The 27,937-nt window shown below is 39.1% G+C and overlaps 4 protein-coding genes and 1 long non-coding RNA gene across 11 annotated transcripts in view; 2 read left to right on the top strand and 3 right to left on the bottom strand.

The window, feature by feature from the left end:
* The window catches only part of pacrg (PARK2 co-regulated), a 275,559-nt gene extending 268,919 nt beyond the window's left edge, over window positions 1–6,640 (bottom strand). Inside the window, exon 1 of the mRNA XM_054796973.1 lies at window positions 6,388–6,640. The gene's annotated coding sequence lies outside the window, so the exon portion shown is untranslated. The remainder of the gene's footprint in view (window positions 1–6,387) is intronic.
* Window positions 98–10,827, top strand: LOC129192693 (uncharacterized). 2 transcript variants are annotated; one of them, XM_054796967.1, is made up of 8 exons: window positions 98–1,797; window positions 3,175–3,257; window positions 3,334–3,478; window positions 3,570–3,641; window positions 5,593–5,868; window positions 8,599–8,730; window positions 8,802–8,829; window positions 9,905–10,827. In XM_054796967.1, the coding sequence occupies exons 1-8, from the start codon at window positions 1,695–1,697 to the stop codon at window positions 10,029–10,031; spliced, it is 966 nt and encodes a 321-aa protein (XP_054652942.1). In that variant the 5' UTR covers window positions 98–1,694; the 3' UTR covers window positions 10,032–10,827. The 2 variants fall into 2 exon arrangements, with proteins under 2 accessions (XP_054652942.1, XP_054652943.1); XM_054796968.1 differs by having other exon boundaries at window positions 3,131–3,257.
* On the bottom strand, window positions 8,196–14,427 carry ptafr (platelet-activating factor receptor). 3 transcript variants are annotated; one of them, XM_054796965.1, is made up of 4 exons: window positions 14,267–14,427; window positions 13,885–13,961; window positions 12,114–13,518; window positions 8,196–11,951 (listed from the first exon to the last, which is right to left on the bottom strand). In XM_054796965.1, exons 3-4 carry the CDS (start codon window positions 12,219–12,221, stop codon window positions 10,782–10,784), a joined length of 1,278 nt encoding a protein of 425 aa, XP_054652940.1. In that variant the 5' UTR covers window positions 12,222–13,518; window positions 13,885–13,961; window positions 14,267–14,427; the 3' UTR covers window positions 8,196–10,781. The 3 variants fall into 3 exon arrangements, with proteins under 3 accessions (XP_054652940.1, XP_054652941.1, XP_054652938.1); XM_054796966.1 differs by lacking the exon at window positions 12,114–13,518; XM_054796963.1 differs by lacking the exons at window positions 13,885–13,961; window positions 14,267–14,427 and having other exon boundaries at window positions 12,114–13,821.
* A 6,522-nt stretch (window positions 14,428–20,949) lies between these two features.
* Window positions 20,950–27,198, bottom strand: LOC129192141 (uncharacterized). Its single transcript, XR_008573358.1, has 4 exons — window positions 27,127–27,198; window positions 26,784–27,013; window positions 23,172–23,307; window positions 20,950–21,274 (listed from the first exon to the last, which is right to left on the bottom strand). It is a non-coding gene; the product is annotated as an uncharacterized LOC129192141 (long non-coding RNA).
* The window catches only part of luzp1 (leucine zipper protein 1), a 65,849-nt gene continuing 59,136 nt past the window's right edge, over window positions 21,225–27,937 (top strand). For 3 of the 4 annotated variants that reach the window (XM_054795762.1, XM_054795760.1, XM_054795761.1), the window contains exon 1: window positions 21,226–21,583. The gene's annotated coding sequence lies outside the window, so the exon portion shown is untranslated. Of the gene's footprint in view, window positions 21,584–27,937 lie in introns of all 4 variants that reach the window. The other variant, XM_054795763.1, reaches the window with a different exon arrangement.

The raw sequence follows: 27,937 nt of genomic DNA, 5'->3' as shown, positions 1-27,937 counted from the left end.
ATCGGATAATGTCGGCTTCCGCCACGAGATCTGGCCGATGCGGTTGCCGTATCACGTTATCGCGTATCAACTCCGAGCCACACTCCAACATGGTAGGTGCAGTAATGCGCCTCAGAGCTGGTTGCCACCCGACTCACGCCACGGCTACAGGGGTAGTTCCCTCTCACTGTGCCCGGACTGCTGCGACACAGTGTAGGGAGCTCGCGCGGGAAGTGCCGCTCTAACCGCTGGTTGATAAGAGGGACCCTACAAACACTACTAAACATGTCGAAACGGCGGCGCAAAACCTTGGAAACTCCTCTGTTATGGAGCGTGAATGGAAGCTAGCGGGGTTCGCTTCGGTGTGCAGCTGTGTGTGTGCGCGCGACTCAGACTGGATGAGTACTTGTATATTTTCACCATGTTGTGTTTTACTTAGGGACCTTGCGTAAGGACCATTTTACAACGCCCACTGACGACGTGCAGGTTCTGAGTGAAAAAAGCCGAGAGGCACGTTTGCTCTTGCACTCAGTGCGTAACAACCGTCAATTGCCATTATCAACACACACACACAACACATTCCGGCCTTCAAAATAAGAGCGCTCTTTGTCATATTTGTCTGTGTAAACAAAATAAGGGTGCCATTAAAATATCCTACATTAATATCGCGATGGGAATTACATCTGTGACTCCATCTGCCTTCATCACAAGCACGAGCATTACAGTTTGTTGAAGGTTTTGTAGCAATATGTGCTGAGGCTGGCGTCCCCTTAGAAACGTTAGCAAGCTACATCCATTTCTAAATTACTGGACAAAATGGACCAATGGTGTATTGCATCAATAAATGTCAGGATTTTTGCATTTTATTCACTAACCCAAATAGCACACACTCTATGCTGTTAAAATAAGTGGAAAAGGCAAAAAAACTGAATTCTATGAAATTAAAAGGGAAAAAACGGAATTTCGGGGAAAAAAACGGATTTCATCGAGCCCTAAGAGAGTTTGTTTTAAAAAAAAAAAAAAGTCATACAGTATGTTCTAAATCACACCACAAATTGATCGATAACCATGTCAAACGATTAGTCCTACCCTAAAAGTATTTTGCACGCCCATTTTTTCCATTTTTCTCTTTTATTGGATGGCCTTTTATTGGATCTTTTATTGGATTCGGGACCTGGCTCTCAATCAATTCAATCCCACAAATTCATGTTTGTAATAAAAGCTTATTATTATTGAAAAAAAAACAAAACAAAAAAAACGATCGGTATCGGATCGGCAAGACTATACCAAAAAATCGGATCAGAAGGCAAAAAATGTGGATCGGGTCATCCCTCATTTGAATCCATCTATCCATTTTCTACCGCACTGTGGATGGCTAGAGCCAATGCCAACTGTCCTTCCGATATTTTTCGGGTCAGACGCCAAAACACAATTGTAATTGGACAATGCGGTAGCCTACCAGATAGGCTAGCTAATTCTGTAGCACACCGGTGTCTAATACGCAGTGATAACCTCTCATTGATGAAACGGTCAAATATGAAGCTTCTTTAGCAACAGTGACGAACGTAAAACCATCCACAGATAGGGAATATGCCAATACATTCAAGCGTGATGTGGCAAAGGAACTTTTTGACATCTTTTCGGATCAAGACCAGATAATCAAACGAATAAAAGACGTGCCTCTGTCAGCCAGAACTGCTCACGATCGTACCATCATGACGGCAAATCAAGCGGGGCAAACACAAGCGAAGGACGTGAAGCTTGACCTCACAATGTCTCAATCAGCAAAACCATGCAGCACCAGACGTCGCATTCATGGTAAGAAGCATTTTCATTTATTATCGATTAGCTTCAGTATAGCAACGTTATTTCAAAGAATAAATGCAGAGACTTATTCTGTTCTAAAATGGTTGGTCATTGTATTCAATGTTAAAAAGTATTACATGGCTCTCATGGAAATACATTTAAAATATGTGGCTTTCATGGCTCCCCCGACCCCTGAATTAAAGCATACAAGTAGTTGCTACCTAGTGGGCAATTGGGTGAATTGCAGTTGTACTTTAGCAAAAATGTCAGAACTCCATCAAAATTGAAAAACAAAATATCATTTTTTTTCTTAACCCTTCCGAAAAAAACAACAACCACTTGATAATTAAATATTCTAAGGCTGGGAAATGATTGCAATACATTTCTTTTTCTTTATACTTTTAACATTATGACCTTTTGTCTTAATATTGTAATGTGATTGTCATAAAATGATGACTTTATTGTTGTAAGAGTCCAATTTTATTCTTGGAAGAAAATTTTTTTTTTCTCCTAATATTACAGATTTATTCTCATAACATGTTCTCGTCTTACAAATTCTCATGGAGTCCCGTCTTTATTCTCATAAAGTTATTAGTTCTTTATAAATCAAATTTTTTCTCAAAAAATAGCACCTTTTTTCTTACAATATTACTTGATTCTTGTAATATTACATCTTTATTCTCATAAGATGGTAAATTTACTGTTTAATTATTGCAAGATGATTTTATGATTTTTTTGTTGAAAGAAAAAAACAGAAAATGGAAAAATTATAGAAAAAAGAAAAATAGGACTTGTTTATAATAATTATTATTATTATAATTAATATTAATATTATTAATAATAATATTAATATATTAAACTATTAATATGTTAATAATTTTATTGTTAACAATAATAATAATTATTATTATAACAAATATATTGAAAAATACTAATTTTTATTCTCACAAAATTCCAATATTTTGACTTTATTCTCATAAAATTGCCATTTTAGTCTTGTAAGATTAGGATATGTATTCTTTGCTCCTTGATATTATAATATCATAATATTGTAACCTTTTTCTCATAACATTATGACGTGTTCTCGTCATATTAAATATTTATTATTGGAACTTATGTAATTATTCTCCTAAAATTACAATTGTATCCCGTAAAATGACATCAGTAATTCCTGTACTGTATATAAAATATCAACACAAGATCTTTCTCGCGCTCTTCTTTTTTTTCCCCCACAAATTATGACAACAACTTGGTTCCTGTGGTTCAAGCACATAACGGTCTTCCAAAAGTTCCTACAAGAAAGTAGTTTTGGTGCAAAAACATCTGACTTATCCTGACTTTTCAGCTTTTTAGTCAGTTGGCCTAAGGTGAGAATGTTCTGGATTCCAGCTGGTCCAGCAATCTCCACTTCCATCTCACAGCCTGAGCCTGAAGGCGACCACCATTTGGGGACAGCAAATGTTGGACACCGGGTGTGTGCAGTGTGTGTGTGTGTGTGTGTATCGATAAGACTCTCCCGTGTGAAGTGTACTTTTTATTGCCCTCCAGCTGAGGGAACTTAACACTTCCCCTCTTGCCGCTTCGCCTATCTCACTTCCTCCACTCTCACCTGAGCTTTGGTGCACTTGTGATTCATCCTTGAAGCCTCTCAACATGCTCCTCTGCCTCTTGGTGTTTAACTTCAGTAGCTCAGGTAAATACTATCTCCAGTATCTGGTACTACAAGCTTGCAGGATCTGTTGTCATAGACCGGAGGCATTAATCAGTCTTTCCTTTTGTTTCAGTTGTTCATTTGCAGCCAGATTCAGTCGTTCCTGCTGCTCCACAGCATGCAGCGCATTATCTTGCTCAAACTGGTAAAATTCTAACTTTTCTCTTCTAAGATTGCCGTTTTTGTCATGGAAGTCCTTCCTTGTTAATATTACAAGTTTATTATCGCAACATGATGGCGTTTTTATCATTTATACGTGTAATACTGTGACTTTGTGTACAATTTGCGTAATATTTTGACTTCATTTCCATACAATGACAATTTCTTTCCTGATATAACTCCATTTTTTATTGAGCAAATGCAAGTCGTTTTCCGACCTTTGTTCTCAGAAAATTCTTTTTTTTTCATTAATTTTTTTTTTACTTTTCGTTTGATATCAATTTATTATCGTAAAATTACAACGTCATTGGACAAGGATTAAAAGACATATTTTTCTCTAAATATTCCAACTTTGTGTAAAAAGTACAACTTTTTTCTTAAGATTGCGATTTTTAAATGTATTTTGTATTATAATCCTTTGTGTGTGTGTGTGTGTGTGTGTGTGTGTGTGTGGGTATGCATGTATGTATATATAGAGTGATAAGAAAAAGTATTTGCCACCTTCCTGATTTGTTATTTTTTTGCATGTTTGTCACACTTAAATGTTTCTAATCATCAAATAAATGTAGGTATTACTCAATGATAACAAAAATGAACAAAAAATGCAGTTTTTAAATTATTAAGGGAGAAAAACAAATCCAAACTGTGTGAAAAAGTGATTGCCCCCTAAGCCTAATAACTGGTTGGGCCACCCTGAGCAGCAACAAGTGCAATCAAGCGTTTGGGATAACTTGCAATGAGTCTCTTCCAGCGCTGTGGAGAAATTTTGGCCCACTCATCTTTGCAGAATTGTTGCAATTCTGTTGTTGTAAATTTGGCTTGGATTTTTCTTCTCCCTTAATAAAAACTTTCATTAAAGAACTGCATTTTGTGTTCAGTTGTGTTGTCATTGACTAATACTTTAATTTGTTTGATGATCGGAAACATTTAAGTGTGACAAACATGCAAAAAACTAAGAAATCAGAAAGGGAGCAAACACTTTTTCACACCACTCTATATTTTTGCTATTATATATATATATATATATATATGTATATATATATATATATATATATATATATATATATATATATATATATATATATATATATATATATATACACACACACACACACACACACACACACACACACACACACACCAAGTCCCCAATTTACGAACATCCGACTTTGGGGACTTAGTGTGTATATATATATATATATATATATATATATATATATATATATATAATTTTTGTAATTTTTTTCATGAAAAAAAACCTTTTTATTACTATTTATTATCATATAATTTTCACTTATTTTGACAAAATACAATTTTTTCCCTAAATATTATATATGCAATTTTTTCCATGAATTTTTTTCATTTATTTTTCTTTTAAATTAGGTGCAACTTTATTTTCGTTATGTTATGACTTTAGTTTCTTAGAAAAACAACACAAACTATTTTCTAGGAAGGTTCCACTTTTTTTTTCCCTAACAAGATTATGACTTTTTTCCATACAACTTTTTGGTTTGTTTCTTGTTGTGTTGTTTTTCTCCTAACATTATATCTTGTAATATGACAGCTTTATTCACAGAAAATCCAGACTCCCGTTTAAGATTAATGATTTAAATTAGGATTACCATTTTTTTCTTGAAACAAAAGATCATTTTTCGCAATATTCCTATTACTATTTACTATACTAGTAAAATTTAGTTTTGATTCTTGTAAGATTAAACCCTTTTTTTCCAAAAAACACCCTTTTTCCCCTCATATTATGACTATATTCTCAGAAAATTTTGTAATATTAGGAAACTATCCTCGTAAGATTATAAATTAGGTCTTTTTTGGTGAATTATTACAACTTTATTTTTGTAACTCGTATGAGCATGCATGGTTTCCATTGCCTATTGGCCAGTTATAATTCAGCCCTGCTGTCCTCGTTTTTCCACCACCAGAATCCATTGGCCCACTGACGCTGACAGCCACACCGGACTACCCGGTGGCGGAGGGTCAAAAGGTCATCATGCACTGCAGTGGCCCGACGTCGGCCAACGTGGTTTGGTCATGGCAGAGACAGCAGAACCAGCTGTGGCAGGACGTGGGAATCGGGAACAATCTGACCCTCAGTGAGCCGGGCCATAGCGGGCTGTACCGCTGCAATGCTAGCAACAAACACTCGGACAACGTGAGCCCCACCCACAACGTCTACATCGTCTCTTTTCATGCTACAGGTTGGTTGGCGGAGAACATCTTTGCGTAGTTTGGAAAAATTATGGGATTTTTTTGAAAAAGTAAGCGTTATTTCTCATAACAGTTGGAGTCCATTCTTGTAACTTTTTTCTCGTAATATTAGGAAATTATTCTCATAAAACACTATCGTTCGTATTTTTGTGAGATTATGAAAAGTTTAATTTCCTTATTTTGTCAAACCATTTTAATTTCTTATATTACTTTGTACTTATTCTAGTCTTTTTTTATTTATTCTGTTGAGATTATGACTTTCACATATTTTTTTCCCTCACAAGACAGCATTACAAGTTTATAAAAGTCATAAAATTATCACTTTTTTTTCTATATTTCTTATTACTGTTACGTTTTGTTGTTTGGTGGACCCCGGATGCAGAGGCAACAAAAATATTGATATCCTATAATGCAGTCCAGAAAGGTTTAACACAAGGTGATGGGGCAGAAGGCACACCATGGAGCAGTCCACAAACAAAAGAATTAAACAGTGGAAAAGGTTTACATACCGAAGGAGAGCGGCTGTCTCAACGCCGTGGAAGAGAAAGGAATAATCCAGCAATACTCAGCCGACAGCAGTGAGCCTAAGTGGCAATCACTTACAGGTGTGCCCAGTGGCACCGCCTCCTGCCAGAGAAGGGAGTTCTGTGGGAAAAAAAAGAAAGAGGAGGAAAAGGCAGGGACAGAATAATAGGAGCAGCAGGCGTGCAACAGGAGAACGTAACAACAGAGCAGGGGTGTCCAAACTTTTTCCAGCGTGGGCCACATATTGGAAAATGAAAGGATGCAATGCAAGGGCCACTTGGATAGTTTGTAAAGCAACAGACAGAGATGTGCTCAGAAGAAGCTATGTGTAGCTCAAGAAGAAATCGTATTATTATGGAAAAAAATGTCCTTTTTAGCTGCATTTCACCTTTATAATGTAAGTGAAATGCAGCTAAAAAGGACGTTTTTTTCCATAATAATACAAGTTTTCTTCTTGTAAAATTGCGACTTTTGTTCTTCATTCGATTATGGCTTTTTTTTTTCTTAATATTTTGACTTTATTCCCGTAAAATTACAGCTGTTTTTTCCCATTTCTTGTTTTTTTTAAACTTTCAAACTATTTCATTTCAGCTTTCCGCTTGTAAATTTTCTCCTATACTATATATCTTTTAAAACAAATGTGTCATGTATTTTTTCACCATTGTTACTAAAATTCTATTTTTAGTTTATTCTCATAAAATTGCTACTTTCTGCTCATTATAAAACTTTTTTTTCACTTAATATTTTGACTTTACTGTGGTAAAATTTCTGCTGTTGTTTTTTTTTTGTATAATTTTCCAAATATTTCAACTTTCTATATATATATTTTGACTTTATTCACATGTTATAAATTTCCCCCAACCTAAGTTTCAAAAATGACAACTTTATTCATTGTTTTTGACTTAATAAAAAAAATCTTTAATATTTCAACTTCATGCAGTTATTCTTGTGAAATCACGGCTTTTTTTTTTTCTTGCTAGATTACAACTCTTTTCTTAATATTTTGACTTTTATTTGGTTTTCCCATTTTTGGTGCTGTTGTTTGTTTTTTTTTAAGTTTCCTCGTTAAATTACATTTTTAGGCTGTGCTGCGGGCTGATAAAATCACAGCCGCGGGCCTCAAATGGCCCCTGGGCTGCACTTTGGACACCCCTGAATTAGAGCTTTATTCTAGTAAAACTGTTTTTTTCTTGTAATATGAATTCATACCACATAAATACAAAATCCACAATATTTTTGTCATAAATGATTAACATTGTTTCTTGTAAAAAGCCACAGTGCCAGTACGATACACTTGTATTAATAGAAAAAAGTTGTATTTTGCTCATTTTAAAAAGTAATAACAATGTAATTTTACAAGAATAAGTTAAGTTTATTATTTTGTATTTTTTCAAGAAAAAAAGTAGTCATAATGTTACAAGGATCTTGTGAGAAAAAGTCCTATTTTTCAACACAATCAGTATTAGTATTAGGAGAAATTATGTTAGAATATTATCATTTCAGAATATTATTTTTAATAATATTACCCCCCCCAAAAAAACATAATGTTACGAGAACAAAGTAAAAAATATGTAGTACTACAAGAATTAAGCCATAATTGTATGACAATAATGCTGTTATATAACAAGAATAACATTGTAATATTGTGAGAGTGGAAAAAAGTGTGTATAAACTGAAAATAACGAAATAGAATAATTTTGTAACATTAGAAGAAAAAAAAGTAATAATCTCACAAGAATAGTAGAATAAAGTTGTTGTTTTTTTTAGAAATAACATACAGTCATACCAACAATAAAGTCATAATTGTCATAAAAGTTTGGACATCCCTGCTGTACCATGTAAATACGCCCCCTTGTGGCTGTGAGCAAACATCATCGCAATCTGAGTGGATGCTAAAATGCACACTTACTTTAAATAGCATTACAAATGTTCAGATGATCGGACTAATATTGCACTAATATTACGTTTAATTTCACGCAAACATGGCATTAAAATGTTTGGGGAGCTTTACATTCGCAGTCCAAAAACAAGTTGATAAGTATCTATCTTGTAATATTTGTTTAAGTGCTATATTTGGACTGCTGCAACATGCTTATCAGTGCTTGTGGTGACCCTGTTTCTAAATCAGGAACATATCTTATGCAGTTACTAATATACAGGCACACCGATGCATATATCTTTTTCTTTTTTAATAGAAGTCAAGAGTATGGAAATAACTGCCTTCACTCTCTCGCTGCTGGCCTTGACGGTTAACATCATCATTCTACTCTGGCTACTCTGGGAAAGACTTCTGAACAAGAAAAGCTCCTCCAACACAGGACCTAAAGGTGAACACAGCAGTACTGTTCTTTTATGCCAATGTCCTTCTCATTGGTGTGTTTTGTACATTTTTCTAAAGGTTTCCCAAGACCGGGAAAGGAGCCAAAGTAGGTAAAATGTTTTTGTTTCTAAGTCGACTTGGTTGTGATATTAACATTATTTAAAATGATTGTTTGTATTAAAGATGGGAAACTCGATTCCTTTTACTGACTCGGGTGATTATGAGTCACTCACTGAAGTGAATCAGGTACTAAATTCACTCTAGTCGCTCGTCACAAAGCACATGTGCTCAATCTTCATCGAGTGCCCAAGAGTCAGTGAAACTCGAGTCTTCGCCAAGCACCCCAGTCAGTGAAACTTGAGTCTTTGTCAAGCACCCGTGATTCATTGAAAATCAAGTCTTCTGTGAGCTGCTGTGAGTCACTGAAACGTGAGTCTTTATTGAGCACCTGTGAGTGAGTAAAACTTGAGTCTTCATGGAGTAACCGCAAGTCAGTGAAACTGGAGTCGTCGCCGAGCACCCGTAAGTCAGTAAAACTTGAGTCTTCGTCGAGCACCCGTGAGTCAGTAAAACTCGAGTCTTCATCGAGTAACCGTCAGCCAGTGAAACTCCAGTATATATCAAGCAACCGTGAGTCAGTGAAACATGACACTTCGTCAAGGACCCATGAGTCAGTGAAACTCGTCACGCACCCGTGACTCAATGAAAATCGCGTCTTCTGCGAGCCCCTGTGAGTCATTAAAACTTGAGTCTTTGTTGACCACCTGTGAGTCAGTAAAACATGAGTCTTTGTCGAGTACTCGTAAATCAGTAAAACTGGAGTCTTTGTCGAGCACCCGTGAGTCAGTAAAACTGGAGTCTTTGTCGAGCACCCGTGAGTCAGTAAAACTTGAGCCTTCGAGTAACCGTCCGCCAGTGAAACTCCAGTATACTGTATATCAAGCACCTGTGAGTGAGTGAAACTCAAGTCTTCGTCGAAAACCCGTGAGTCAGTGAAACTCGTTGAGCACCTGTGAGTCTGTGAAACTTGGGTCTTCATAGAGCACACACACGAGTTAGTAAAACACAAGTCTTTTTCGAGCACCCATGAGTCAGCTCTTTGTCAAGTAACCGTTGGAAAAAAACACTGCGAGCTTTGAACGACTCTTTGATGACTCGCACATCTCTACTTTGTATTACAGGGGAGCTTTGCCACAGGCCGAGAATGACGGACATGAGTACATGAATTACTCAAGCACCAACCTTGCCTACACAGATCTGGATCCCACAAGCATGACCAGCGACAACACTTACTCAATTCTGTCATGAGCTGAATCTGTACAGGAAAGGGTTATTTTATGCAGGGTTTTCCATTTTTTATCAACTCAGGAGCAAAACATATACCGTCATGTACACTCAGCAAAAATATAAACGCAAAACTCCCATTTTTAATTAATTAATGAGCTGAACTGAAAGATGTAAAACTTTTTCTTTGGACACCAAAAGCCTATCTCTCTCAAATCTGTTAGTAAACATTCATCATTCATAACTCATCCACCTGACAGGTGTGGCATATCATGATGCTGATTATTGCACAGGTGTGTCTTAGGTTGGCTACAAAAAAAGGCCACTCCAAAATTGAAGAGTAACGGTTATCCTGAGGCCTGTTGTGCCAATGGTGGTAAATGTCATCAAGTCACTGTATATTTTATTGACGCCATGTCAAGAAAACTCTGTAGAAATGAGGGTTTACATTAAAATCACATTGGTTCTGTAATTTGTTGGTTCATTTTGGTTGATTCTCATCAGAAAGAGTCATCACACAGACTTCTGCTTGCAAAACTTCCGCTTTTCTGTGACTGTGTTTGAGCGCCTGACACAGGAAGTTGAATTTGTGCAATTCGGTCTGGGGATCGAACATTATGAAAGTGTTCTTTACAAAATAAACTATTTTAACGCTGGGAAGGTCATATAATTATTTACAATCTCTTATTAACAAATGGGATGGGCAAAATATCTTTTGGTATAACCCATGACAGTTCTGTAGCAATCCATGATGCCATCGCTTGGCAGTTTGAATTATGCAGGCTGATTGAGCTCGCCCGGGAGTTTGTGGCTCTGGTGCCTACTGTCCAAGGAGATCTGTGAGGTGACCGTGTGGGAGCAGCTTTCGCCCTTTGCCACCCTCTTCAGGTGAGCCATTATGAACCTTCGGAACTTCCTGGTGGCGAAGCAGTACACTACGGGATCCAGAATGCAGTTGAGGCCCATGAGAAGCAAGGTGATCTGATGGGCATCATTGAGCAACTGCACGGTCTCGGGATCCCAATCCACATGGCCCCATCCATCTTGGATCTGCAGTGCTGCTAGCGTCCAGAATCCTTGGACTACATGATGAGGCAGGAAGCACACAACAAACACACCGACCACAGCCATTAGCATTTGCACAGCCCTCCGTTTGACGCCTGTGGGTCTTCTGGAAGACGAGATTGTCATGTTGGACTTCCTGGACAGACCTTTTCCAGAATGGAATTCAGACTGAGGAACACTTTGGGAAACCAATGCTCGGGCGATAAGGAGGTTGCATACCACCACGAGTGCAAAAACGACAAAAAACATTCCGATAATTGCGAAATGGGTAGCAGCTGTGCCTCTTTTGGACGAATCGTTGTCGTTCTGGTATCCCTCAAAACAGCGAGTGACATTTCCATCCTGGTTGGTGCCCGGACTTGCAAGGAAAGGCACAGCCATGGAGACGGTCACCAACCAGATGACAATGCACACGCCGATCCCGCGGCGCCTGTGGTCTGATGACGCCGCATCAAGAGGCCGAGTGACCGCCCAGTATCGGTTAACGCTGATGGCACACAGGAACAGAATGGAGCAGTAGGTGTTGATGAAGAACAACGATCCGGTCAGTCGACACAAGAAGTCTTTGTAGATCCAAGTTCCTTCGCGACTGTAATACCCAATCCAGAAGGGTAGGACGCACACAAAAAGGAGATCAGCAATGGTCAAGTTGGTCATGTAGATCCGAATCTCTCCCATTGCCTTTGCTTCTCGTAGGCAGCGCAGTACAAACAGCACGTAGATGTTGGTGAAGAAGCCCAAGACGAAGATGACGCCATAGGCCACTGGGAAGAGCTGATAACGGAATGGGGAGTCCAGGAAGTTTGAACCATTGGCGGCTGTAAAGGTCTTCGTCGTGAGTCCTGGCGAGACTTTTGTTGTAGAAAGCCACATTTCTGTCTGCGGGAGACAAGACACAAACCATTACAACATGAATTACCTCCAGGGGTAAAACTTGTTACACAATAACATTTTTAAGTAACTTTTTAGCATAGTTCCAGTCATGTCTGCACAAAGATTCACTACACAAAAACAGTACAAGTTAAAACCTGTGTCACAAACCTTTTCTTTCATGACTACCGCTTTTGGCGATAAGTTCCTTGGTTCTTTTGTCGAAGCGTAGATTTCCTTTTGCCCTATCATTACTGATACTCTTGTGAAAGGGTACATACACAAAAAAGCCAAAAAACATCCAAAAAATACACAATAATACACTTTTCAAGTCATATTTTCCTGAAATTTTACGTGGAATACAGAATGAACGGTTCACTGGATTTACTCTCAGACTGTCGGTTCTTAAACCAAGTATTAACCAATGTTGTCATTGCTGTTGTCTTTATGTGTTGCAATTTTCTGAGGATGTCATTATTGGCATAAAAATTAGATATCAGATCATGCTGACATTGTTTTTTCTACCGATAATGATATCTGTTCGCTAGTGGTTACCTTACCACAAATTGCGCTACGGAGCAGCTCAGTATGTCCGTGGTCTGGAATCATTTCCAAGTTTCGCCTTTGAATTTTAAATATGCATTTTGCAGCAACTGTGAAGCGCCGGTTAATCGAGAGGGGAGTGAGACGTCTTTCTTTAACACTTGTAATCTTATAAATCACACCTCAGGAAGAATCACTCTGAGTCACACGTAGCGTTTATGCAGCACGGCCGAGCAGTGCTGAATGAGCCCAGTTTAGTCTTGAGTTTCATACTTTGCACTTTGTTGATATACTGTACACATATTTGTGCCACATTGAAATGTACAGCACTCCAAATTGTGTCATTGCCAGCATTATTCAATTTTTGGATTCTTATTTGAGTTTATTCAAAAGTCCAGCCTGTCTTACTTGTTGATAGTAAGAGAACATGTTCTTTTAGCTGACTATTTGTCATGATTTTTTTCATTTTAATTAATAAATATGGCATTTTTTCCAAAACTGACATTGCATATTACATATTATATTGTCTTACAGTATTGGAAATGAAGTGCTGGACGGTATCGGTATATCAGCTATCGGTAAGAAAGCCAATATCTGGCATCTTTACTCTTTTCTTTTTGTCTGTCCTTGATTAAGCCAAGTACTAGCTGGTCTTGTTGTTGCTGTTGTCTTTTATTAGCGTCGTAGCCACAAATATCATTAAAAAACTGCAAAGCCACCACCTACCGTTGTTTCCTTTTGTTGTTGCCTTTTTTTTTGCTCTTTTAAGATGAGTATTAGCCAATGTTGTTTCTGATGCCTTTTGTTATGTCTCTTTTCTCTATGTCTGTCCCCTCTTAAGCCAAATAATAACCAATGTTTTTGTTGTCTTTTCTTATTGTGGCTTCTCTCTGTCTGTCCCCTCTTAAGCCAAAGTATTCGCCGGTCTTTTGCCATGTCTTCTTTCTTTCTGTCAATGTAGAGGTTACTGCTATTGCCTTTTGTTTTGTTGTCCATGTCCATGTGTGTCCCCTCTTAAATCACAGCTTCCAACCTACAACATTTAGTTTCTTTAGATCAACTTCATAGCTACCACGTTAATTAGCATACTGTGTGTTTATACTAGCGAGAAACAAAAAATGTGAATTTCTTCTAATCAAAACAGAAACATTTAACTTCTCCTGTTTGTAGTGTGTTGTCCTCCTGGAAACGTGAATTTCTCTTGAAGATAAATACAGTACCTACAGTATCTATCTGTACGATCATCTAGCATGAATAACACAGTCTGTCACAGTTAGTTGTTTTTACAATGATAGAATCTTATTTTTTTATGTGAATATTGCTGCCTCGTCAGCAAATGTGCAAGACAAGATGTAAGAAGAAGTGAAAAAAAACATGAAAAAGGAAGCTGGCGTTTTACCATGGTTTCTTGCGTCTTGAGGCTTTCAGCTTAGTTCGTGATGTCCCCTCTTAGTTTTGTTCCAAGACAACTCACAACTGTGAAAGAAAGTTCAAAGTTGATATGTGAAAGTGAACATTCTTGGGGTATCTTGATCATTGCAGAACAAAAAAAAAATCTGGGGTTGGTTAAAGATCTCAGGACGGTTCATTTCTCCTTTTACAAGCTCTAGTTACAGTCAACTCTAACACATGGTAAATGGCAAATGTGACACAATCTCTAACACAATTTCAGCATCGAAATCCAAAAATCAACTATTTTAGCTCGTGACTTTACAAATACAGTACAGTTTATCTGTTTTTCCTAAAAACAGTTGTAAGAACTTCCATGACTGCTGACTTACCAGGCGGTGTCTTCGTTCGTGCTGGTTATCTGCGTGTGTGGGAGTCAAGTGAAGGCGTGCATCAAGTGTCAAGACGGAAGGAGGCGCAAATGTCTTCTTGGGAAATCCGACATGGTGCAATCAGAATGAAAAGACACGCCCACGCTTCAGCAATCTGGGAGTTTTATGTTTTTAATTATCGAATTCTTGTGAATAAGACACAGTTTATTGCAGTGTAGCAAATAGTTCAACTCTGATGTGCACATTATTGACTCCGTGTGGAGAATAATACGGCATGCTAAAATTCAAACGCTCTAAAATAAGCTTTAGTAAGATTTAGAAACCATTATTTTTGTAAGTATTTTTGTAAAATAAAACATATTCATAATAAATATTTAAATTTTGTTGCAACACTTTAATGCTCACTTTAAAATGGGGGGAGGACACTTACAAAATAAAGACATATACCTTATTAAAAAAAAAACACAATAATTATGACCACGATCACATTATTCTGTAATCAATTAGCCCATCATAATACCTCTAATTGGCTGTCATATTTATAATCTAACTATTGTCTACCTCAGCAGTGACACATAATCTGAATGATATTCATTTTAATTTAATTTCCAATCACAAATGTAAGTTTTTAAAGAGTGTATTCTTCATAAATATCGAAAGATGTAATCCAAAGACATAAATGAGCGTCAGAATTGTCCTTGGAGCTGCATGGCTTTTATATTGGTGCAATGTGGTACCATGCTGCAGTAATTTCTTTAAACCACTAGAGGGGAGACGAGGCCAACCAAAGTGGTGGGGTTGTTAAGGGTTGGGGGCACACAGCTAGACAGAGGCGGTAAAAGCAACATGAATGAACATTTCTCTGCAGGTCCTTCTGTACCCGGATCCACACTGTAATCCTTACATTAAGAGAGGTTATGGACTTTATTGGTTCTGTAATGGCAGGAAAACAAGGTTAAGGCCAAGGATTATTTATGCTGCCCCAAAGTGCTGGACAGATTAAAAAAAAAAAAAAAAAGCTAGAAAATTAAATAAAATAGCCAAAATAGGCAACATGTGATAAGTATGAAGATAGAATAAAAACAATAGGAACAAGCAGAACAACAATTAAAACATGTAATACAATTTTTTTTTTTTTAAAAGGCTGCACGGTGGCCGAGTGGTTAGCATGTTGGCCACACAGTCAGGAGATTGGGAACACCTGGGTTCGAATCTCCACTGAGCATCTCTGTGTGGAGTTTGCATGTCCTCCCCGTGCGTGCGTGGGTTTTCTCCGGGTACTCCGGTTTCCTCCCACATTCCAAAAACATGCATGTTAGGTTAACTGGAGACTCTAAATTGTCCATAGGTAAATGTGAGTGTGAATGGAGCCCTGCGATTGGTTGGCGACCAGTCCAGGGTGTACCCCGCCTTTCGCCCGAAGGCAGCTGGGATAGGCTCCAGCATACCCTAATGAGGATAAGCGGCATTGAAAAAGAATGGAATACAATAAAAAAATGTATTAATTAATTTGAAAAATAATGTAAAAAAAAACTTAAAAGACAATAAAATAGACAAAAACGCCTAAATTAGCTTGTCTTAAAAGCCAGTGAATAAGGAGTGCGCAGCGGGAGAGAGTTCCATTGGGGCCTGCAAGTGCAAAAGCTCTGTCGCCTCTTGCTTTCAGTCTGGTCCTGGGACAATGTAAAACAGACTGGTTACAAGACCTCTGTGTTCAGGTGGGAGTGTGCGAAATCAGCAAATCACTTAAATTAAATAGGGGCAAGGCCATTTAGCCATTTAAAAACAAGCAAAATGTTCAAATGAATCCTAAAAGTAACAGGTAGCCAGTAGAGTGAAGCAAGCACAGGGGTAAGGACCAAGAGTCCTAAACTGAAAAAAAGTTGCTTATTTAATTACTGAACTGTTTTGGTTGTCTAAATTAAAAGAGCAGTTAATAAAAACACTTAGGTTTTTTACACAGGGGCGGTGATAGGACAAAAGCGGGCCCAAGGCACTGTTGGCATCAGTGAGGGCTGTGTCCCCAAAGATCACAACCTCGGTTTTATTTTAATTTAAGTTCAGAAAGTTAGTTGACAGCCAGGTTTTTACATCGTGGGGGCAGTTTTTTTTAAAGCCGTAAGAGAATCAGTTTTGGATTGCAGTGGTAGATATATTTGGACATCGTCAGCGAAACAGTGAAAGGAAATGTTGTGTTTTTTTTTAATTGAACCCAATGGCAACAAGTAGAATAAAAACAAGACAGGACCTAAAATAGAGCCTTGGAGCACCCCATAGCCAAGGGGGGGAAGTCTTTGACGAAAATGGACCAAGACTGACAGAGAAAGAACGTTCGGTTAAGTATGACTGGAACAAATTGAGTACCGTGCCTTAAGTCCTACACGTCTCTACACCGTCAAATCTAAAACCACCAGCATGGCTGAACCACCAGAGTCTGCTCTTAAAAGCAAATCATTAAAAAAAAATTAAAGTGCAGTTTCTGTACTATGACAGGATTTAAAACCAAACAGATTTTTGTCAGCCATGCTGTTTGACTTGAGGTGCGATTCTAGCTGAGCATAGACCACTCTTTCCAAAACTTTTAACAGGAATAGGAGTTTAGAAATGGGTCTGTAATTTGACAGGACAGAGGGGTCTAGGTTGTGTTTTTTTAAAAAGTGGCTGTACAACAGCATGTTTTTAATGTACTTGGAACATAACCATAACATAACATGAGAGAAGCATGTACCAACCTTAAAATAAGAGGACCAACTGTATGAAACACATCTTGGAGCAGTTTCGCAGGGAGGCTATCTTCAGGGCTACCGGTGGGTCTTAGGAGGAGTGGATTTGAAACAGGTCTATTTGGTTGAAAAACCTGTACACTGACACATGTATTGTGCCAAATACAGTAGAGTATCTCAAGGGTCCTTACAGTTGGCCTAAAGACTAACCGTGCCACTTCTGACACCATTATCCCAGATTTAAAAATCCCAGATTTGAACCATCCTAGTCAACGTTACTCATCGACACAGTTAATCTCATAGCAGTCACCAATCTTAAGGGTCCTTCCAGTTTGCCTGAAGGCTAACAATCCCACTTCTGACACCATTTGTTACATAACTCTGAAGAGAAGTACCCTCCACCTGAATTAAAACCAAATCCCCATTGAAATAAACCTTAACAGGGTCTATCTCACAAACATCACTTGTCTCATGGGTCCTTCCACTTGTCTTCAAAGTTAACAATCCCACTTCTGACATCATCAGTCACTCACAAATTCTCTTCTCATTACATAGGTAGGTAGTTGTATGGATCAGATGGACAGACAGGGTTGGAGCAGCCAGTACTGTTCTGAACTTCAACCATCTGGTTTAAACGGTTCTGTTGAACAACTTAGTGTAAGCTGATGCTTAATGCTGCCAGCATGCTATTAGTTTCTTTCTCTCACTCTGGATTCATCTTTAGCATTTTGAAATGTCATCGGAGTAATGCAGGCATACCATGATGTTCTGCAATGTTGCAGTTTTTCTCTCATGTGGTTTTTAGACTTCAGCGCACAGAGACGGTAAAAGGGATAGCTGCCAGCACCTTGACAGCATTTTTATGGGCTTGCTTGCCATCGCCTTAAAAGAGCTGTATAGTCAGGAGTCGGGCCTTCCTTCGGGACACAGGAAGGGAGGGAGCCACATGTACGGAACGCTTCGTATCCTGTTAACACCTTTTCACATTGTCCCCCCGCGCCGCTACGCCTCTGCTCGGCATGTGACCACCTGAGAATGTGAGGATGAGGTGACAAGGGTGTGGGTGTTCACATGCACAATCACCTGGCATGGTGCTCCAGTGTAGACCTCTCTCAGGGAGATTTACTGCATGCCAGAGGCTGAGTTTTGAGGAATGTCCCCCCGCAGTGAGAAATCGTCGACCATGGGAGTCTTGAGCTTGACAGGCGGAGACATTTGTACTTCTAAATAAGATGGGACTTGACAAGAGGATGTTTTTTTTTTAACCGATCAAAGCATGTTCTTTCTCTCACTCTCATGGGACTTTCTGTGGAGTCCAAATTAAACACTAAGAAACTCAGTGTTTAAGACTGGGGGTCTAGTGTTGCTGGTTCAAGGCCCACTAGGGATCAAAGTGTGGAAAAAAATTATGATAAAAAATGTACATTTTATATTTAATACAGAGCAGTTATTCTATTGTGAAATTATGTGTGTGAACAACACTGTGTGAAAAAATTGAAATCTATTAGGTGTGAGTGTGGGAGTGATTTATCAACAGATGGCGCTATATATATATATGTTTTTATTTTTTTCTCTCTCTTGTTAAATTTTCAATATGTATTTCATATTTAATTGTTTTATTTTATTTCCAAAATCTATATTATATTTAAGACACAGAGTAGCAATTCAATTGTGAAATAATTGGATATCAGTTTCACATAATGGGTAAAAATGGTAGTGCTTCATTAGTACAGTACCAGCAGATGACTTTTTGTTGTTGTTTTTCTTTCTAATACCTACATTATATTTAATACAGAGTAGCGATTCAATGGTGAAATCATTATCTATGGAGCAATGCCATTTTTTTTTAAATTAGGGGCAAATATGGCGGCGCCCCACCAGTTCCAGCAGATATACGGTATATAAACTGTATTATTCTTTTTTTTCTTATTTGTATTTAATATTTAATACATAGTAGCGATTTGATTAGAATATTAATGTGTATTTAGCAGTGACAATTTTACATTTGGGGCAAATGTGACAGCGCCCCACCAATTCCGGTATTTTTTTTTGTTTTGTTATTTCATTTCAATATGTGTTTTCAAGCAGTGGCAAATGTAATGCTTCCTCTCAAACAATGCATGCAGAGTGGTTATCCAACAATACACACAGAGCTGTAAGAGCTGCACGTCTTTAGATAAGTGCATGTTTTCCGACATGACAGGCTGCCCCACATTTAGACTCATCTGGGTTATATGTGTTTAAATACTGGCCATAACCCGCTCTGGGAGCACAGTGAATTAAGCACATTAATCCTCATCCTTGCTGTTAAAAGAACACAAAGTAGTAAAGCTTGATGAGCAGTGTTGCCCTGTCTATAAAATCGCCCTTCACTCATTTAAAATTTTCTCATTGCTTTTTATTATGATGTTGTCAAAATATCATCAGGTGACCTCTTGACTGGACTCTTGTACCACTGACCACATGTAATTGTGGTGATGTGTGCAGGATTATGGAGATTAGTGCGCAGCTGCAGTCTGTGCAAGAAGAAAAATGCAAAATAGAAAACAACAAAAAAAAAAAAGCAGAAGCACATGGCCTGTGCGTGCTAGCGACAAACTCCTTTTTGGAACACGGTTGATTTCGCTGGCTGGCGAGGGATGTTTGCAATTAGGAAGGATGTCGGCTCTTCCTGAATCAGGTGGCCTCGTACAAGCGCACATATACAGCGAAAGAACGGATGGCGTTCCCTGGAAAACATGTGTTGGCACTTTACTATACATTGCACTGTACATTGCCGTCTACGTCGTGCATTTGCGTTTGTCATTTGATATATTGACGCTGATTCCCTACATGACGGAAACATGTGTGAGCACAGGCCAAGTTTCCTCAGGAAAGATACAACATGACAGATGTACGCCGTCATATATAAAGAGGCATTTCTCTGTCTGTCTTTGCTTATAAAGTGCAACCCTTAAAAAATAGTGCTAAAGTTGCATAAAGCATCTGAGTTGAAGGGCCTCATGTAAAAACTCTGACAAGGCTTCATTTCAGCGAAGAAATTATAACTTTTTTCACACTTAAGTTACAAATGCTTAAAAGTCAAGCAATTTACGCTTTGCATTTCCCCAACATCATTGGTCATTCAGTCTGGGAGTGTTTTACAGTGTTTACATATTAACAGTAGCAATGGTTAACTTACTTTCACACTTGTATGACAGCTAATGTTAATTTATGCCCTAAAACATTTGATTTGACTTTGGAACGGACTATTTCTTCTTATATTTCTCTCCTTTTCTATTGATTTAGTCAACGTCCTCTCAAATCGAGACTTGTTTTGAATCTTTTGGCACTCTCAAACTGCTACATAAGCTATGTTCTTGTCACACGGTGCCTTCTTTGTTATTCAAAAGAAAAACTACACAACCAGACTTACATATTATCAAGCGTTCCACGCTGTCCGTGCCTTTGGGTCACAACTTGCATTTGCACTTTTGCGTTGATGACTTCTGGTAATTCCACATCTTCGAAAGAACAGTTATTTTGCATCAATATTTAGTTCCACTAGACAATTATGGCAAGTGATAGGGTGAGAATACAATAAAATGTTATTAATTGTGTGGAAAACATAAGTAACCTTTGTATAAATGCAAGTATGTAACCACGGTGACCATTTTAATCTTGCTTATCCAGGTGATTGTCATTGCAGGTCAATACACTGTGAACAGATCCAGTGTAGGCTTTATTGCCTTTGTCACATTTTTATTACTTCCTCATACAGCTTGCTATTTAACAACCAGTATGGTTGTTATGATCATACAAAACACCATCACATAGACATGCGTGTCAAGCTGTATTTTCCAATAAAACATGACAAACAGTATATGCCGCATGCATTTTGGCCCAAGTTGCAAACATGTGATGCACGTTTCTTACCATCAAGCATGCATCTGCACGGTGTCTTTAAATAATACTTTTGCATCCCTGTTCCTATTCATAATAGAAGATTTAAATGAGCTTAAAAAGAGATTGTTCTTAATCTTGCATCAACGGCTGCCTGACCAAATAGTGCTATAATGCAGCTGTGGGTTTATTGTGCACCATAAAGTCATTTTTTTATCGTGCCACGACTTGTACACTGTCCAACATTAAGCCTGTATGAGAATAAATATGCCACATTGGCTCTGCTCACCGGCCTGACTTGCTCCTGCGTGTAGAGGAAGGGGGCGGGGAGGCGGGACCTCACAGCCGGGGAAGGGCGTTCTCTTTGCGGTCAGAGCGGGCAGAGCCATCCCGAGGGGTGGGTCTTCATCCGGCGACAGCGAGGAAAGAAAAAAAGGAAAAGCCACCTTTTTCATTGTTGAGGACGCGGTGGAATGTGATGGTTTGATGTCGAACGGATTTGGGAAGGGGATATCCGAGAGAAAGAGGCTGATTTAGGGCGAAGGGGAAAAGGAGGCAACTCTCCCAGCTGCAGGGCTTCCGAGAACGGGATGAACTTGTCTTGTCCTCCCCGGCTGCAGTGAGGACAACTGGCCGCGTTAGCTACACTCAAGCCGGGGTCCTGTTTTTGTGGATATACCTCTCCGTCTCGCCTCCACGGAACACTTTGAAGGTATGGTGCTATTATTTTAACCGACTTGTCTGCGTTTGTGTTGCCGGACATTGGCAAACATGAGCCGGGGAGGCACAAGTGTTCAACTGCGGCAAGTTTTTCCCTGAACCCTCCTCCTTCCTCTGCTTCCTGCTCACATTTAGCCAAAATGTACTCACACTCAGGTGCTCAAATATTTCTTCGACGCCTTCTCCATTTAACCCAAACGGTAGTTATAACACACATTCGCCGACTTGATCTTAGCCATTTTAAGACAGGCTTCAGGATGACCTGTACAGGTCTCTCGGTTGAACTTGCCGCAAACATACTAAACGGTACTCGCATAGCTAAATAAAGCCACATTTAAAATCATACCCCCCCGAATAAATTAGCTATTTATGTTTTTTTAATGAAGCAAGTTAAAATAAATGTAGGTGACACGACTTCAGACTTTGTACCCGGACCAAGTGTTTGGGCTTCCGTCCGGGGACAAAGACATATAAAAAGCAACAGAAAAGATCTTTAAAACAGCTCTATCTCTCTAGAAAGTTCTGACTTTATGGCAAAAATAACAACACAACAGGAAGCCGAGGTGCATCATACCGGACAAACAGAAAGAAAAGAAAAAACGGAAGTGATAGTTTGATATGGGAATTGTTTTGCTTTAGTTTTGTTTCTAGATCACTCACTAACAGCAAAGGTAATCTACTAGTACATGGAGTTACGTTTTGAAACGCTTTAAACGTACCTACTAACAAGCACATAGACATTAGCATGGCAAAATTTGTCTTTATAAAGGACGGAGCCAAGTTCCAATATGAGGCGGCTGTCTGCCTCGACTGGTTGGGTTGCGTTGCATTGGCGAAGCAGTCGGGGATGGGCTTAAAAATAGTTTAACTGATTTCAGAATGACGATCCATTTTGTGGAATAGATTGTTGTTTAATCCCATCTTGAAATAATAGACAAAATGGAGCGCACTACCTGGCTGCAGCCAGTAGAGGCGCTGTTGATTCAGTCTCACCTGAAGGATGCAGGATGCATGACAGTTTTGACACTGTCATGCAAACAGGAGTTTAGAACATTAACAAGCACGTTTGGGGACATCACAATTAAGAGGACAGAACCAAGATTCAGCATGAGGCAGACATCTGCCTCGACTGGTTGTGTTGCGGTGACGCGACCCCGATGAGGCGGTCAGGGATGGGCCAATAATCAATTATTAAGATTACTTGAAATTGATTGTTTATTTTCATTTTAGTCGATCGGGAAAATGTAATCGCAAGCCCGAGACAGCACTTTGGGGGCGGCCATCTGCCTTGACTGGTTTGCCAGTGCTAGACATCATGAGTCATTGAGTCCAAGTCATTATTTTGGTTCAGCAGTCAAGTCTATTTAAATATGGCCACCTTGTTTTGCGACTATAAATAATAAACAATCAATAGTGATCAGGTTGCAGCCCCTACAGGGACCCTTGTTAATCTGCTGGCTGTGTTATGTATACGCACACACGCACACACAATGTTCCATTGCATGTGTCACACTATAATGGGGCCTTCATTGACCCAAGGTGGCAAAAGGCTAAACAGTACAGTGTGTGTCCTGTGCTACCTTAGCATAACACCTTCAGATGAGTGTATGTGTGTGTCAGCCGTAGAAGACGTAGTTGTCTTGGTGGAATAATAATCTGCCAGGTGGGGCTCATAAAAACAGCAGCACAGGGAGGTGGTGGGGAACCTGCCTTGACCTGTTCACAACATGAAGGAAAGAAAAAAAAAAATCATTGATGACTTGCTGCTAAAGCGGCTGTAGATCACACCTGCTGCGCTACGCAGCTTTGAAGCCTCTCCCCCCTTCCACCGAAATCTGCACATGAGTGTTGATGTATTTTCAGTTCTGCGTGTGGGAAAGGGTTTCCAGTTGCATCCCGGGATGGGTTATTACATGTGGAGCTGGCAGTTTTTGAAGTTCTCTTAAGAAATTAAAGTTCATTGCTTTTGATATGATGTACTTGTATTATCATGCCATACAGTATAATTTATGAAAAAATGGCCTCAAAACGTTGTCAATAATATACATTTTCAACAATAATTTGTTGGACACTTATCGTCACAGGTCTACTCACACACATAAGCTTTGACTTTGGAAAACAGTGATTGGTATTTTTGCCTCTTTCGGACCAAACCACTAACCACTCATGTTTGGTCTAGGGCGTCTAGGGCCTAAACGATTAATCAATTAATCGAAACACCAAAGTTTAGATTAATTGGTTAAGAAAATAATTGTTAGTTGCAGTCCTAATTTGTTTTAATGATTATAAAACTAACGATATCCGCATGACATAGTATATAGGACTACAGTATGTCTTCCAAAGCATTTTGACCATAACATGTCAGAAGACTTAACAGCCACGTTTGAATTGTCCAACTTCAGATGTTTTGTTGTACTTGCACTGGCTCTCATTAATGGCAAGTAGATGTTTGAAAATGACCGTGTTCTCTTGCGGTTTGACCAAGAAGACAAAAATATTGGACCTTGTATCTGTCCAAGGGTTGTCGCTTTCCAAACAAAGTAATAATCATACCCCTCTTCTGTTTGACAGCGTAACGATGCTTCGCATGATTGGTTTTCCATTCATCCAGCGACCGCCCTGGTGAAACTAGCATGCGCTGCTATGGGTGAAACCAAAAACTAATCATTACGGGTGTCCAATAAGGGTAATTATCAGCCTAAAACCTGAACTTGAGGGATTACAGAGTGACTAAATGACTGCTCTTGGGGATTAAATAAAAAGTATTGAGGCTTTCTGCTTGGGAGAATCAAACCGCCGGGAATGTCCAACCCGGCTTGTCAGCGTTGGCGCTCCCAGCCAGTCCGTGCATCAAGGTTTATTCACAGAGCCCCTGCTGTTAGCGTAGCACGGTCACATTAGTGTGGAATTACAGCTGACGTCAAGTGCTGCAAGTGCGTTAAAACACCCGGCAAAGATTGTTTTTTTGTGCTTTAGCTGAAACCTAACCGGAAATTATTATGTTCAGGCTACTAACGGCAACCTATAAAACAAGCAAAAAGTGTCAGAGTAAGGGGTTTGTTCTCGAATAAATGTGCAAAGGTCAGCGTATTTTTGGAGTGCATGGGCACTACATGCGGCATAAACCAGACATTAAATGCAATGGATAGCGCATGGAGAATCAGGACCGGATGGTGTTGATTATTTTTAGTGGTGGACCCACTTTTAAGGCCTGCTAACCTTTCTCACCCAGGAATAGAGCAACACTGTACAGTGAGCGGTGTTTCAAGCATGACAAGAAAGAGCTTCTTCTTGAAATAGCACCTATGAATCATAGGCTCTTCGAGGCTCGCATTAAAGCCCACAAGCAGCCCGCGACTCTGTGTCCTTTTTATGAGTGTGTGTTTTGCGATAATGCCATAATGGGCTCAGTATCCGGGATGGAGGCCGCTGTTGATAACACGCAGGATATCACACATGTTGGGCCATAAGGTGATTTCAGACGATTTTTCTTAAAGATCTCGTACTATTTTTCAACACTTTTAAATACCTTGATGCTGGAATTTAGACAAGAACACGCCATTTTGTGTGTTTGTAGCTTTAATGATAATGAGTTGTGTTTCTCCATACCTTTTTCCGACAATGTGTGGCTCTATTTGCGCTATTTGTGTACTTTATCCTCTTTTTACATATACATTGTGCACTAATAGATGCCTTGTATCACATGCAACAATGTACCTGTAACAGTAAGGAGTGGGGCACAAATGTTAGCAATGCTAGCATTCCAGTCACATTAAAAAAAAAAAAAAAAAAAAGGTGATCAAACTGACTGACTGATAGCTTCCAGGCTTCATTTTAGTATGCAAAGTGAAGCCTGCTTTTTTTTTCTTTTTTTTTTTTTTTTACAAAAATGTTTTTTGTGAAGTTGTGGGATTACGCATACAAGATGCTGTTTCCTTTCGTGATTTCACATAAAAAGTTATGTCAGCTATGCTCTTTATATTACTTGCACCAAGAAAGTAGGTGATAGGTCTTCACTTATATTTGTTTGTACGTAAGACCAATTACTAGATCTCATGTCAAAAGATCTCGCGAGATTAAAACGTGAAAATGAACTTGATAATTTATCCAGCCTCAATATGTTGCCATGTGCCGTGTGTGTCTGTTTTCCTTGCCTCTCACCACCAAACAGGCAGGAGCGTTCTGGAGCCTTCTTGGCTGCTATTGACTGTTCTTGATATTGGTATAATAAAGTATTTTAATTAAATTTTGCAGGAAACTGTGTGAAAAGGTGCAGAGATTTATAAGTGCTTTTGCAGACGTGTACCTGTGCATTCATGTGGAACCTCGAATGTATCCGGCAAAGTATTGATGCGTACCAATAGCGGCTCTGGAATAAAATATTCAACAACATTTTTCATCTATTTATTCCTCTGCTACTACTTCTTCTTTTCCCTCCTCATTTTTTGGTCCGCTCACTCTTCCCACATTTCTCAACTGATTCAAACAAATCCAATGTCAAATTGTACATCTCATTCAGGACATAAAAAAAAAACTCCCTTTGGCAAATAGGAAATGAGTGGACAATTTCATTGTGTGCATGTTTTTACAGATCATTTGATAAGGTAATATAATTGTTAGCTATGTTATGACCACATTATTTCTGCTGTTGTATTTTGCCTGAAAGGACGCCCAACCCATAATGTGATGACACACAAGTGTTTTGTTGTTCTGCTTTTAAAAGGTGCAGCTGATGTGTTTTGGCTCGTAACAGCAACAGTGTCACATCTCTGTCATTGCTACTAATGAAGCATTATCTGTTTTCACACACAGTTGTGCTCTGGATAATCAAAAATGCCCTGCATACTTTTCACCCGTCTCTCATTCATATCTTGTGCACCTCTTTGGTGTCCTCTCTCTTCCTTCGTCTGCCCACTCTGCGAGCTTTCTTTTATCAGCAATGGACCAGTGACACTCTTTGTGATTTCAGCTGGGAGTTCAAACTACTTGAACTTTGTATGAGCGAGCACGAGCCAGAGCTGTTTTGTGCAAGGTGCTGTTCCCGGCCGTGTATGTCTGTCATCAGGCACTAGAAGTTAAGCGTGTCAGTCACTCAGCGAGCGGTAGCCTCCCGAGTGCATTTCAGACTCTCATTAAAGGCTCACAGTCACACACACGCACAAAACTAATTTCACCAAAATATGTGCTCTCACCGTTGAAGAATTCCATGTTGAGGCTAGAATGGCCTTGTGTTTATACAACATCTCCTGCGTGTGTGACGGTGAATGAATCCCCCTCTCGTTAGTTAGTTAGTCCGCCAAAGCGTGCCAAACAACCTCAGCTCATTACGGGCGGTGCTGGTGGGCCCTCCAACTCCGGATGGCGTGGTGGCTTGAGGAGGCTTTGCCCCCGCTTGTCCTACAATGGACCGGACTTAGATCTGCTGTGATGACGACAACCGGTACATGTGATGCGTAAGTCAGTAAGTTATCTGGAATGTCTGAATCCAATGGTTACAAAATAATGTACAAACAAAGTGACACAGGTGACCCAGACCTCTGATCTAGAATGACCCTATTTATCCCCATTTGTCCTATGACAGCATAGACGGTGACTGCAGAGCTGGTCAGTGGCTGCATGACGGAAAGCAAGACTTAAGCTGAAACACAAGCCACAATGCAGCGGAGGAATGCATGACTCAGGTCATTTTAAAATCCCGGCTGTCAGCTCTTTTTGTTTGTTTTTCTTTTTTTATCCCAAATAATGGAATTCTTGATAAAAAAGTATGTTTTCAACTCCTCGACCTCAAATCTAGTTGCCTCAGTTGATTCTGATTCAATTTCTGTGGAATACCATGACATGGATGACTGAGAATCTACACAGAAGTATCGGACAAAACGGTATTTTATTATACTAAGAGAGAAATTTTTCAAGTGTGGCACAGTGAGAACATAATGCAGCTAGGGTCTCACCTTCCTTGAAAAACAGATTTTTCTAGAGGATTTTTTGAGCCTGATTTTTGACCGCAGACTCTATAACTGGTTTGAAAAATACGGTTTCCTTTATTTTCTGTACACCACGGTACAAACATCGTCCTTATTTTGAACCAAAAAGTCAGTCATGTTTGATGAGGTACAGCATCAGTCACAAATATTCCCTCATTTGAGAAAAAAATCACTGTATTTTCGATTGAACTTGCTTGTCACCAAAGCTTGTTGTAAACGCAGTCATTCAGTAGGGATCGCAGGCTAATTACTGCTCTGCGCTTCAGAGCCTTGCCGCAAATATGCGGACTATTCTGAGTCATCAAGTTTAAGGAAAATCATTTGAAGCTGTCATTTGAAACTCAAAGCTGCGACAGGGGAAG

The sequence above is a fragment of the Dunckerocampus dactyliophorus genome, chromosome 13 (genome assembly GCF_027744805.1).
Source record: "Dunckerocampus dactyliophorus isolate RoL2022-P2 chromosome 13, RoL_Ddac_1.1, whole genome shotgun sequence".
NCBI classification, from domain to species: Eukaryota; Metazoa; Chordata; class Actinopteri; order Syngnathiformes; family Syngnathidae; genus Dunckerocampus; species Dunckerocampus dactyliophorus.
Note: the sequence above shows the minus strand (reverse complement) of the source record. Positions and strands in the feature narration are given on the sequence as shown.

Excerpts from the sequence above, each read along its gene's own strand:
- LOC129192693 (XM_054796967.1), top strand. The coding sequence starts at position 1,695 with ATGACGGCAAATCAAGCGGGGCAAACACAAGCGAAGGACGTGAAGCTT. Across the intron at positions 3,479-3,569 it reads GTTTAACTTCAGTAGCTCAG|TTGTTCATTTGCAGCCAGAT; the intron begins GTAAATACTATC and ends CTTTTGTTTCAG. Across the intron at positions 3,642-5,592 it reads GCATTATCTTGCTCAAACTG|AATCCATTGGCCCACTGACG; the intron begins GTAAAATTCTAA and ends TTCCACCACCAG.
- ptafr (XM_054796965.1), bottom strand. The coding sequence starts at position 12,221 with ATGTACCCTTTCACAAGAGTATCAGTAATGATAGGGCAAAAGGAAATC. Across the intron at positions 11,952-12,113 it reads CGGTAGTCATGAAAGAAAAG|ACAGAAATGTGGCTTTCTAC; the intron begins GTTTGTGACACA and ends TGTCTCCCGCAG.